This window comes from Trachinotus anak, unplaced genomic scaffold (genome assembly GCF_046630095.1).
Source record: "Trachinotus anak isolate AG129_WGS33_773 ecotype Australia unplaced genomic scaffold, CSIRO_AGI_Tana_v1 ptg000024l, whole genome shotgun sequence".
NCBI classification, from domain to species: domain Eukaryota; kingdom Metazoa; phylum Chordata; class Actinopteri; order Carangiformes; family Carangidae; genus Trachinotus; species Trachinotus anak.
In genome coordinates, this window is record NW_027273875.1 from 545,828 (window position 1) to 559,434 (window position 13,607).

At 39.9% G+C, this 13,607-nt stretch overlaps 1 protein-coding gene across 3 annotated transcripts in view; it reads left to right on the plus strand.

Annotated features, from left to right (window-relative positions):
- cpeb4b (cytoplasmic polyadenylation element binding protein 4b) overlaps positions 1 to 10,384 on the plus strand; it is a 29,022-nt gene extending 18,638 nt beyond the window's left edge. For 2 of the 3 annotated variants that reach the window (XM_071460392.1, XM_071460393.1), the window contains 6 exons: positions 5,518 to 5,688; positions 5,880 to 5,969; positions 6,308 to 6,426; positions 6,576 to 6,690; positions 7,640 to 7,821; positions 9,225 to 10,384. In XM_071460392.1, coding sequence (XP_071316493.1) covers positions 5,518 to 5,688; positions 5,880 to 5,969; positions 6,308 to 6,426; positions 6,576 to 6,690; positions 7,640 to 7,821; positions 9,225 to 9,452 — 905 coding nt within the window. In that variant the 3' untranslated portion in view covers positions 9,453 to 10,384. Of the gene's footprint in view, positions 1 to 4,168; positions 4,193 to 5,517; positions 5,689 to 5,879; positions 5,970 to 6,307; positions 6,427 to 6,575; positions 6,691 to 7,639; positions 7,822 to 9,224 lie in introns of all 3 variants that reach the window. The other variant, XM_071460391.1, reaches the window with a different exon arrangement.
- Positions 10,385 to 13,607: the final 3,223 nt, after the last annotated feature.

The window sequence follows — 13,607 nt, forward strand, 5'->3', positions numbered from 1 at the left end:
TCATTCATTTCATAGGAAGATATTACTTTTTAAATTGAGTTGCTGTGGAACTAAAATTAAATTTGCTCATTAATCTGAAAACATGCACCCACGGGACAGACTAAACAAAAAGTAAAACAAACCAAAAAAAAAAATAACAAGATCATTTTTAGTTCCTGAACTAAAAAACATGCTCCCTCAGGACAATCATGTCAGTTTTCCCCAGCCAACTGGACATAATATGATTCACCCAGTTTTAGTTACACAAAGTTTTTCTCTATGAAGGTGACACAAAGTACAGTAGGTGGAGATCGTTGGAGTTATGCTAAACAAACTTGACTTTTGAGTCTGGTGACTTTGGTGCCCTGTCTGCCCTTGCCTGTCTGGGATTGAATCCAACTTAAAAAAAGAAAACCAAACTGCATGTCTCTCCTCTGTGCCCCTCTGCTTCGTAAATGTCGACCTAAAATAAAACTGCCATTTCCTCACTTGTCTGCTTAAAAGTAGTTTAACCATCGAGCATCTTCAGTGATGACCTTTCACCTAGTTTTGTAACTTCTGCTGTCCCTCCCTTTCATTTGGCTGCTGATATTACTTTGTCCTTTAAACAAATCCATGGATCGTGAGTAGATGGGGAGAGGATGTAGTGATTTTTGATGCCAGAAGTGGGTGGATTTAGGGGTGAGGGGGTGGGATGGATTTAGGGATAGAAAGAGAGAGAAATGTGGCCTCAGGATGGGATTGGCTCTATGTGTACCTAAACCTTGTCCTGTAAATGCTTTCTCTTATTCTGGTTTCAAGGTTTTATGTTTAAGGTTCAGATTTAAAGTCTTTTTTTCAAGATTTTTTTTTTTTTTGCTGGAGGAGTGTTATGCAACAAAGGTGTCCTGCTGGATTCAAACCAGGGATGCTGTACTTATGTGTCTTGGACCACTGGGCTGCTGCGAAAATCTTCATTGTAAGGTTCTTGATTCAAAATCTGAGGCTATTTTGTCCTTTGTTTTCTACTTTTGAATACAATCTGCTACCTTTGACACAAGGTAGTGTCAGTGACTTTTTAAATTATACATAAATAACTCTGGCTCTCTGAAATGGTTGAAAAAAAAAAAAAAGGCAAATCCCTTTGACATGTGCTGCAATTTCCACAGCAGCAGTTTAATATTCAGCTGCCTCTACCTTGCCCTTGCACACTCTCATTCCCTTTATCACTGTGTAATTGTGTTGTTGTAGCTTTTGCCTTCTGGTCTTGGGCCAGGATGTCAAACAGGAGAAGCCAGTAGTTTCTTCACAAGATTGCTGGGTCACATGGTGAGATCACATGGTCAGGAGCTGTCATCAAGCCCTGAAACAGATGGTGCCAGTGCATAGAGGTTGAACACCACTCTCTCTCTTGCTCTCTCTCTTGCTCTCTCTCTCTCTCTCTCTCTCTCTCTCTCTGTCTTTGTCTCATAAGCATACACAAATTGCATTCCCCATTCTCTTGATCTCTCTCGCTTACTCTCGTTTTCTCTCACCCCCACACAGCTTTTTATCAGCTTCTTTCTCCATCTCTTCCAATCTATTTTCTCTTTCTCTCTCTCACGCACACGCACACGCATACACACACATCTTTTTATAGCACTCTCTACACTCTTTCAATCTGCTTTCCCGTCTCTCTCTCTCTCTCTCTCTTGCTAGCTCACTTTGACCCCCACCCCCTCACCCACAGTTAATGTCCATCTGGGTTGGAAAGTCCACTGAGGGAGCTGTGGATTATTGCTTGTGTGTTGTGGCCACTTCTTCATCCTCTCCATGTTCTTATAGTTTAAGCTGGTTCGATGCTTCAGTCTCTCCAGTGTCCGCATTTTAATTCATTTCACTTCAGCTCTGTGCAAAGAACAAGTGAGCGTATTAAATAGAGTTAGTCAGCAGAGTGTCTTCTTGTGTACACATATAATACTAAACCACATTGTGGGCGAATGGATGTGTTAGATGGGTAATAAAAGGAACTGGATTTCTGCATAAATTAAACAAAAAAAATGACTACTTTGATTCTGGTTGGAAAAATTGAAGTGATTTGTAAGACCCTGTTGTAAAAGACACATTATCATTCCCACCCATTGTTAAGATAGATTTTTCAACAGATTTATTTATTTTTTTTTAAATGTGAAATATAAATTTTTAAGGCAGCATGCAACTAACATCCGTACACTGAATTCATTTGTACCTTCAACTGCGTACATGGGGATGGCAGCCGCCCCTTTCTCTCTCTTTGGTGCCACTGCTCCCGCAAGGCTGCTATCGTGTTTACACTGCAAACACTGGAGTCTGTGACGGTAACCACTCGCTGTCGTGGATGCATTGGGTTTAGATTTAGATAGAAGAACTGAACTTTAACTGTAAGCACAACGAATCAAATATTGTGACATGGCTGGCCATATCCAGAAACATGAAATACCAGCTGGCGTGTTATTACATCAGCCCCCCCCCCCCCCATAGTTGTCCACACTGGTGCGTCATCTGTGCTGCTCTCAGTAACAGAACCTAAGAAAACTACGACCACTGGGGAAGCTTTGATAATAGGGACTCAATGTGCTGTTAGCAAGGTTGTACATGATCTTCTTCAGTTCTAATGTTCATTTCATGCTGTGCAGAGAAGCGTCTTGGTTCACTAAAGCACTGTTTGACTGTCTTACCACTGTCCCTGACTACCTGTGTTGTGCCTCAAGGTTCAGGTCTTGGTTTATTTCTTTTTTCTCTGCTCCTTCCCCTTAATATGATTCTGAGTGATAATTAGAAAGCAGGGCATCTCCCTTCACTGATCTGCATGACGACATGACTACATTTGTACTTTTTAGTCAAGCTGCGTGAACTGGAGAAGTCGCACAGCTGTTTAGCCTGTGTTAACGTGCAATACCTAGTTATTTCTGCAATTAAATTCCAACAAAGCTGTTGTCCTTGTGACTGGCCCTGAGCATGTTTCTTTGCTCGCTGCACTTTTTTGCAACTCCTCCACAGGGGCCCACAAATGTGACCTTGGCTCTCAAATTCAACACACTAAGCCTGTCTTGAGTAACTTAAGAGTTTGACTAAAGCCTCAGTTGTTATCGGTGTTCATGAAGCTGCTTCAGTCATGCTTAATTTGTAAATTAGCTTTGCATAAAATTAGAGAAATGCAAAATTTATGTGATTCAGAGAAAGATCTAAATGTTTTCATTTCATTTGCCTTGACCACTGAGATGAATCATTTATCTGCAGCTACATCAAGTTTCTCTTGATGTAGTTCCTCAGTGAAGGAATATTTCTTTAGTGGAACTGAGGCATCTTAGGAACAGGAACAAGTGAAAACTTCCACAGTTATCCTACACATAGAGGTTACTGCACTACTGTAGATTACTAAGGATTATTTAAAAAAACAAAGTTACAAAAGCTTCTTTGCTGTCATCTGTTCTCTCCTTGAGAAGGCTGCTTACTCTAGGTTAGGAACTGAGCTTGCTTTAGCAGGGAGCCTCATGACTATTTCTTATTTGCCGGGCAGAGTTAAGGTTACTGTGCTATTTCTGTCAAGGTTACTAGGGTTCAGAACGGCCTGCTTGGAAACTCAGGTCAGCAAAGTCAAAGCATCAGTTTTTGAATCTCTTCAGAAAACATTTAGTCATTTCGTCTCTCAGTTGCCTTGTCTAATGTTCTTATACCAGTATCTGTGTTTACTTAGTTATCATTATTATTAAGATTAAGTTATTTATTGTCACTGTTTTACTGAGCTTTCTGTCATACTGATCTGTCCTTTGTCTTCTTTGTGTCTTTTCACATTGAAACACTTTGCAACTTCACCTTGTAAGCGCTGAATAAATAGCCAGATGACAAGTGTCCACCTTGAAGTGCGGCAGACATCTCCATCCTTTTCTGAAAGGCAATGAAATAAAGTCATTGTATGACATGTTCAAGCTGCAAGTAATTCACTGAAATGTGGGCCCACACACTTTCCCCAATGAAAAAAATATGAACTTGATACTCTAAAAGAATATGTTGACAGCTCCTCAGACTAATTATGATTCACAGCTGATTAATAAAATAAAGGGCAGGCAGGCAGGCAGGCCATGGAACATCCCTCCATTGTCATAGACCACCTGGCAATTCTATTGGTATAGTGTATTATGCATCTTTAATAATCATCCTCTCCTTTGATTTGTGCTTATTCCACATGCAGCCAGGAATTATAGCAGGAGACGAGGTAACCTATAATCATGGATGTATTATGTCAATTTTTCAGCACAAGTTCAACTCTGTGTCTCAATATTTTGACTGATTTTGTCATGTTCAACGGTGCCATTATGATTTTATTGGTTTGGTTCTATTGGTTTGTTGTTCATTCATTGTTCATTTTTGAACGGCCCTGTGCTCTGTATTTGTACAGTGAAGTGCCATGTTTGTCTGCATGATTGTCTAAATGTCGAGCCTTGTTAAGAGCTTGTGAGGCGATCTTATGCATCTTTCATCCTGTAGTGTGTGTCTCCCTCATTATGCCTGAATCTGCTTGCATCTTCTCATCTTCTCACACATTTTACAACATTGTTAAGTCAGACAGTACAAGCAGTTGGTGTCAGATTTAGCTGAAAGTTAATGAGGCAAACAAAGAATAGTATGTGATTTACACACAGTGCAACAGAAGCGCGGACACATGGCCAGGCACAGACACTCATACACACTCACACACATCACATACTGTAAGCTGGGGCTAACTCCCTCGCATAAATCTTTATAAAGCAGCTCAGGGCGGGTTGTATGGGAGCAGGAGGCCAGGGAGGGCTTAACCTCTACGACACACACATGCACAGTCCACTGTGAAACTATTTAGACTCGCTCACTGAGAGGACTACTGTGTTTCTGCACTTCTACATAGACATTACAGTTGCAGGCTGACACCTAATTAAGACTCAAGAAATCTAGTCAAAATAACACATAACATGACATTCTGTTCCCTTCTTACTTTTTGTTTTTCATTCTGTCCAATTAGTTTGGATATGACTCTAATACATATTTTCAAACTGTAATTTCTCCATGCTACATAGCTGGACTTAACTGCATAACCACTTGACTTTAATAATGATGTCTATATTTGTTTCTCTGTTATTACTCTGCACTCCTCCATGTGTTTTTTTTTTTCCCAGACAGCAGCAGTTTTCATAATAGTTGCAGGCTTCTGAACACATTTTGCAGATGTTGAAGAGTTCTATAAATGTTTACCATATTTTCTTCTCACCAGAAGGTATTTAAGCCACGAGCTGCTCAAGGAAATGGATGAAATGCTCTATGTTTTAATGCATCTTCAGTAATGTGCATTACATGATAAATTATTTCTGATCAAGGAAAATCTAAAAGAAAATGTTCATCTCTTCACCTTCCACCCATCACTGGCAGGCTGAAGTGCTAAAGTACAGTTGTCATTACTGCCCTAGTGTTACCATGACAACAAGGACCCCACCTCCATCTTTAGTTTTAGTTTAGTAGGTCTCTCCTCAGGAAATAAACCTCTCCTGCTCTCCTCCTCTCTCTCAGGCCACTCCTCTCTCTTCCCCATGGAGGATGGTTTCCCCGATGACGAGCGTGGCGATCAGGGTCTTGCTGGCCTGGGATCTCCACACTGCTTTCCACACCAGAACGGAGAGCGCGTTGAACGCTACTCACGCAAGGTCTTTGTCGGAGGACTGCCCCCAGATATAGATGAAGGTACAGTAGTTAAATTTCATTTTTAGGCCATTTCAGTCATCGTCTGTGATGATTTAAACTTAGACAATGGAAACCTGAGTCAAATGTACCCTGTAAGACATCATCTTAAAAACATGTTAAGCATCTTAATGTATATTGATTATAAACCTGTAGACTGCCAGTGAGTACATGTTCTGCCTGCTCTATTTCAGATGAGATCACAGCTAGTTTCCGGCGTTTCGGACACCTGTTTGTGGACTGGCCTCACAAAGCTGAGAGCAAATCCTATTTCCCCCCAAAAGGTACGTGAAATTGTCATCAGAGGTTCTTGATATTGTGCTGTACGGTCTGTCTCTCTGTGTATTTGGTGTAAAATTGACAGAAGATCAGAGAAAGGCATGAGCTACCTTTATCAACACGTGCGCATCCGTGCAGTCTGGTTTTGTCTTCAGGCTGTCATCTGAACCATTTGTTAACCATGTTTGGACTGTTTGTAAAAGCTTATGGCCACCTGTTGTGAATGCAGAATGTCGTGATCAAACATGCAGTCTCAGTAATCAGCGCACTAAATTCCAACATGATCCTTTGTCAGTTCTTGGTTTCCCCAGCGGCACAAATAACTCTGCTGTATTTTGTGCAGGCTATGCCTTCCTGCTGTTCCAGGATGAGAGCTCAGTGCAGGCTTTGATTGATGCCTGCATTGAGGAGGACGGCAAGCTGTACCTCTGTGTGTCTAGCCCCACCATCAAAGACAAGCCGGTCAGTGGAAACACGCGCACAAGCACACCTGTTTTCTCACATCTCTCACTGCTTCCACTGAACTCAGTCAAACTTGTGGGTTTGACTTTGACTTGACTTTAGTGGTATTTGTTTCTAGAGCTGAAACCTGTAGGTTTTGTGTGTGACAGGTCCAGATCCGCCCGTGGAACCTGAACGACAGCGATTTTGTGATGGATGGATCTCAGCCTCTGGACCCAAGGAAAACCATCTTTGTGGGAGGTGTCCCTCGTCCGCTCCGTGCAGGTATCCTTCATTTTCATCTTGCTCTTTTAACATAAGACTCTTTTTGCACCAGGTGAAATAACAACAACTGTGTTTATAATGAAAACACTTACATTTGAAGTATATACTGTGCATACGGGCTGAATCCTGTGTGTTTGTTACTGTCTCATTTATCAAAGGCCTTAAAATATTCTTATGTTTCATCACCTTTTCACCACATCTCTGCATTTTATTTTATTGTTTCTCAAGACTCTGCATTTTATACTTCTGCATATTTTTATACTGTAAGCTACAAATAGGCAACACTTAGTAGCCATCCCTCACTTCTTCAGTGCCAGCTGCAGACAGAAAGCTCTCTCTGGAAGACACCGCAGTATGAGCAGCGTGTGTTCACAGTAGGCATTAGATCTGCTGGAGGGCAGAGCTAAAAGAGGTGCTGACCTAAACTGGTCCTAACAGGAAGTGCTCTGAGGCTCGCTTCGCTGTGTAGAATATTAAATTCCTTTTTATCCTGATACCAACATCATGTGTAGGGCGTGCTCATGTTTGCTGCTACAGTCCTGGTCGTGACCAAAGTCATGAGGCCCTGTGGGGCATTAAATGAGTCACGACCCTGTGCAATATTTGGGTCTAAATTTACATGTAAAAATTCAACATATTGAAAATATGTATGAATATTTGGTAACTGCTGTTAAGAAAAACACAATAAAGACTATAAATAAACTTCTTGGGATTTACTGCAGCCATTTGAGCAGCTGTCCACAGGGCACTGCCCTCATACTTGCATCAAACAACCCACATCAGTGTGGTGTGTTTGTGTTCACTGACTACATGGATATGAGTTTATGTACAAGGCCTGTGTGTGTGTATGCGCACGCAATTGTTCAATTTGGTCATCATGTGCGTCATACTTGTTTTTGTGAGTATGTTGCTCAGCTAGTTCTGTGTGTCTTTTTTTCCTCCTCTGCAGTGGAGCTGGCCATGATCATGGACCGCCTGTATGGTGGAGTTTGCTACGCTGGCATTGACACAGACCCTGAGCTGAAGTACCCCAAGGGAGCGGGGCGTGTCGCCTTCTCTAATCAGCAGAGCTACATTGCTGCTATCAGCGCTCGCTTTGTACAGCTGCAGCATGGAGAAATCGATAAACGGGTAAGCTGAAAGAAAAGAGAGCTCATGTTTTTTCGGCCTCCCTTCTCGGTCGCCGTTTTTCTTCATTTCTCTTTCCACACCTCACATCCTGCTCTGTTTCTCTCAAATGACTTTGAAGAATTTAATGTGTCTTCCGTCTATTTTATTTTCCCTGAATCTTTCTTTCTCTACAGTACAGGGTAGGTTGACTGAGCGCACATGCTTATTTATAGAACTGCTCTGTTAACAGTTCCAGTGAGAAGTAAACTAACAGGAACAGACGTAGTCGTTAGTGGAACAGAATAACAAAGATTCAGTTAAAAGATGCAGATGTAGGATGGTTATTGAGAACAGTGCTGAGGTTACAGAGAGATTTAAGTGGTCTGATCATTAGGTGTCATGGCAGATTATCCCAGGAGACCGCTGCAGGAACATTAAAAGCCATCTTTTGGCTGTTTGCTACTGCTGTTCTGCATCAACCTGTTCAGGGCCTTTTTCTCTGCAGACTTATTGACTTGTCATAGTAGAGAGAGCAAAGGTGTAACTAGGTGACGCAGTAAGTGATGACTGTGAACCAGCATGCACAATACCAAGGCCTTGGAACTGAACAGGCTGAATTGAATTTATCCATCATTCATTTTATTATTTATACCTCTGCTTTTCTTCTACATGTCAAAATGTATGTATGAAAAAATGTCTGTGCACTCCACTTCTTCTGAGCCTCACCAGTTTGCTGTGTGTAATCACCTTATAGTCACACACAGTGTGCGCTTGTATGATGTATATGCACTTGTGAGCTAAGCCTAACAATGTCTTACCACCCACTCCTGTCAGCAGCCAAGGAATTATAGTAATATGAGCAGGTCTCTTACATAGCCGCCTACGGTGGCCTGTAATTGACACAATTATTATTCACATTTGCACAATAGACAAGAGTGAACAAGTTAATTTGAGCAGAAATCCAACATAAATATTTATTGTAGAGGTAAAATCGTAATATTAAATACTGGAATAAAAGTACGCTGCTTTCTCATTTGCATAATTGGTGTGCAAATTTTGTAGACTGAGTGCCTTTATGACATTCACTTGCTAATAGCAGAACCCTTCATCACTGAACAGTTGAAAAAGAAAGTAAGAGGTGTTTTGAAATTCAGTGTAATCTTGAAAGGGAGTTTGAAATCCACAAATTTCATCATTTGGCCAAGCATTATGAAGTCACAAACAATCTCATAAAATCTCTTCAGGTATGTTGTGGTTATTTTATAAGGACCTCTAAGAACATAATACCAGTAGTTTTCTATGTTGTAGTCCACCAATAGAAATCATACTTTTCCAAACAAAGGACTTGTCAGATATATTTTTAGTTCCTACAAGTATGTATGCTGAGAAGCTTCTTCTTAAATCCTTCCCGCCTCTGATTGCAGGTGGAAGTGAAGCCATACGTGCTGGATGACCAGCTGTGTGATGAGTGCCAGGGGACTCGCTGCGGCGGCAAGTTTGCACCGTTCTTCTGCGCCAATGTCACCTGTCTGCAGTACTACTGCGAGTACTGCTGGGCAGCCATCCACTCGCGCGCCGGACGAGAGTTTCACAAACCCCTGGTGAAGGAGGGAGGCGACCGCCCCCGTCACATCTCCTTCCGCTGGAACTGAGCAGATGACAGAGAGGGAGAGGCAACAGGGGAGCAGGAGGGCAGGTAGTGCAGGAGTCGCAAATCATTGTACAAATAAATGCACTTTTCTGTTGCTGGTTCCTTTTTGCTCTAATTTCACCGAACCTTTTTCTCATTTTGTTAAGTTAATATATATCTATATTTTGAAGATAGAAAAGAAAAACTGGAATTATATCCAAATATGTCCAGCAAGGAAAAAAGATGTGTAACATAATTTTATTTATGCGTTTGATTTTTGAAATATTTTTATTATTTCTCAAAAAATACATATATAGGAAAGTTTGATGTGTGATATGGTACTCTGCTATTCAATTGGCATATTTTTCTAAACAATGTATTTGATTTTAATTTTGATACAAGAGGCCCCAAAACAAATAATCTTCATTTGGCATTTGACTGACTTTTGTAGCAGAGCTGTTTGCTTTTTGTTTTGTACCGAGTCTCCAGAGCAAATGCTGTTGAATCAGTATCTCATTGGCTATTTCTTTCTGAGAGGTGTGATTCAGTTTCCTATTGATACAAGAGGCTCCAGAGCAAATGTGAATTGAAAAAGGTGTTGCTAAAGAAGAGTGCACTTATTTCCAATTCAGAGAGTGCAGATACGCTATATGAGACCCTTAGTTGTTAACCAAAGCTGAATCTTAATTAACGTTGACGAACAGAGAGGGCCCACTGCAGAAAGAAATGGATTCTTTTTTTCTCCCAGATAAAAATTTTTGAACCTCTCTTTTTTTTTTTTTTTTTTTTTTTTGATTTGCAAGACCATACAAAGTTACTTGAAAATCACAACAAAAATTTAGCAACACATATTTGGGTTTTGATCTCCATTTTGACATGCAAAAACTAATACCTCAAACTCAGCTGCTAATGTGCCGAATACAGGTTTAAAAAAAAAAAAAGAAAAGAAAGAAAGCAAGAAAGAAACCATCATCACCTGCTGGTGTTCTCCTTTCCTTAGAACTGTAATCAAAGGGAAGTGATGCAACAGGCAGTGTGTGATGTGACTGGTACAGTTATGTACTCACTTGCTTCATCACCTCCTTATTTTTGTAATCAAACCCAGGGTTGTGCTAGGGACAGAGCAGAGCATCGTACAGTATACAGTGTATTAGGGGAATGTATGGCGCAGGGAGGCTACAGGAGAGACAGACAGGCTTACTGCTGAAGAGATAAATCCAGCCCCACCCCCCCTCCTCATGTCTGCCTGTGGCCCCTGCTGCTACGCTAGCAGCTAACAGAGGGTAAGGCCTCATTCATGGATCAAAACCCACTTTCTGTGTCTGCACACAGTGGAGCTTGGATACAGATCTTTCAGGACTGAGGCTAAGGTAACTCCTCAAAAGAAGGCTGGTCGTGTGGCCGCCTTTTTATTGCAGTTTTCACAGGAGCTACCGCCAAACGGGAGTTGCCTGTCTTTGTTCGTTCTTTTTTTTTTTTTTTTTTTTTTTTTTTTAAAATGCATTTGTGCAATTCTCCCAAGTCTTTAATGAAAAAGTACTATTTTGCATCCAACAGTCAGCTACATTTAATTAAAGAAGCAATTTAAAGTTTATCTGATTTCCGAATCGTCAGCACACATTTGAGTCATGGAGGGATCTGCCCTGTCGGCGAACCCTCTATCCTTTCTCCTGCCAAGTTAATCCAACTCAGCATCCAGTGTTTTTGAAGCATAAATGAAGATAGTCTCTGCAGTGTGCTCTACTACTACACACTTGTGACCCACATGCAGTTTGCTCTTGATAACTAGATTGCAGGTCCAGTCGGTTGTACCCAGTGGCTTTTGGGAACCAAAGATGGCTGTGCAGTAGTGGGTCATACTGTAGCTCATTTTTTTATCCTTATTTTCTTTTTCATTTCCTCAAGGACGTTTTTCATATATATTTTTTCAAAATCTGTCACTTACACCCAGTTTTACTTAACTGTCAAGCCCTGATGGACTCCAGCAAACCAAAGATTGGCCTTGGACATGATATATTTATATGTGTTTGACAGTGCAGTCAAAACCCATTAGAACACCAGTGGAAAAACAACAGGGCTTGCAGACACACACACACACACACACACACAAGGCCTCACACTCTCCGTAGCCCAAAATGGAGGTGCACGCTGGTAGGCACTAGTTCTTTTTATTTCAAATAGGTCTGCGTGTTTGGGAAAATTTAACATAAAGTGCACATTCACAGCGAAAGTAAAACTAATCCTCACATTTGTTTTTAGGTCGTTTTAGGTCACTCAGTGGCATCCGACTAGCCGAGCATTTAAATATGTCAGGGAGTTAGTACAGAAACTTGATTATACACACTAGTGAGAATCCTCATATCGGCGTGGTGTCGTTGCACCAGTTTTGCACCCTGGACATTAGTTTTGTGGGTGTGGTGGGTGAGCATTTTAGAAGTTAAAACACTTTGTGAAGAATTTGCTGTTAAATGAGATGAAAAAAAAAAGATTATTTTATACATGGCCTGCTGATTTTTGGTACAGTGTTTTCTAGCTAAATTATTTTGTCATGCACATATAAACATTTATTATGCACTACTTTTCTAAATATTTTTTCTTTTTCCAACAGTCATTTTAGGCACATTTTTCACAAATGGGGAAACTCCTTTTTGCAATACCTCAATTTTTCACATTGTGAAAGGTAGCTTTTGTACTTTTGTTACTGAGAGATCTGCATATATGGAAATGTTCATTTTAAGAAAAAAAGTTGAGTGATTTCAATATATATTATTTTCAATTATGCTTTTTATACATTTCAGTGCTGAGGAATCTTTACAACTAAGTGCGCACTTGTGTTGATGCGACTTCAGATCTGCAGAGGAGAGACCAAAGTGTATTGCTCTCTTGGTCTTAGCTTTTCGTACACTAGATGTTTCCAGTCAATCTGGTCAATTACAGCATGGCGAGAAAAAAAACAAGTTGTAATTTGAAATTGATGTTAATGTCTCTAAACATGGCTATACTAGTTGGAAATGGTAACTTCTGTCTTGGTTTCCTCTCCATAGATGGAGCATAACTTATTATAAGGAGAATGCAAAATTTGGTTCACGCTTAACGCTGAATCTCGTATCACAAGAATGGATGTTTGGTGTTTAGATATTTTAATATTTGAAAAAAAAGTATATATATATTCTTGAACTTGCCAACTAGCACCTATTGTAATCCTTAGCATGCATGACAAAAAAAGAGAAAATGACAAGTACATGAATTAGCTATTAAAATTAATTGTTGTGGTGTGCACCAAATGTTTCTCAACTATTAAGTTGTTATAAGGACACCCCAAACCCACTCTCACCTCACCTCACCCTCCTCCCCACATCCCCTCCTCATGTGTTGATCTCCTTGCTTCCCCATTCGCAGACCTCTGCAGGATGCACATGACAGAGAGATAAGACGAGAAACAAGACAGAATCTAACTTAAAATCGATTTGGCAGTGCATGACTTTGAGCATCCTTATAGAACACTGTTTTAAAAGACTTGAGAACTCATCCCCGCTGTCTGTCGAGGTGATCTTATATAGACCTATCTGGAGGAAGGGGAGCTTAAAGACTTGAATGTGGTAAATGTTGCAAGTTAACTTCAAGTTGTTATGTGCAATACTTCTTTTGAACCTTTTTCCAGATAAAGACTCTTTGCAATGTAATTCTTTAATGCCATTTTTAATTGCAGACATTTAATTAAAGAAGATGTTAATATGTTTTTCACAGTCATTTTCTACTGTTATTGTAATCCTTTTCATGCTGGTGTTTGTAAAAAAGAAAAGAAATCAAACTATTTGTACTAATATAAATAATTGAAGTTATTTTTAAAACATTAAAGGTTTTGTGCTCATTTGCTTATTTTGTTTATTTTAAGCTACTGTGATTGATTGCATTGTAATTATTAGGTCAACAATGTATTTAGCTGTTTATTGGTATATTTTTAATTGGAATGTATAATTGATTTTTATAATTTTGATCAGATTTTTGTTATATTTTTGAGGTGAAGCTTTTAATATGTTAAAGTGTCTAGTTTTTACTAATTGCTATATTGTGCTCCACAATATATGGTTCACATTTTCTGAAGGAAAATAAATATTTAAATATTTGTCTGTTAATGATGTTACTTAATGGCAAGATTTCAATAGTTTTTAACTGT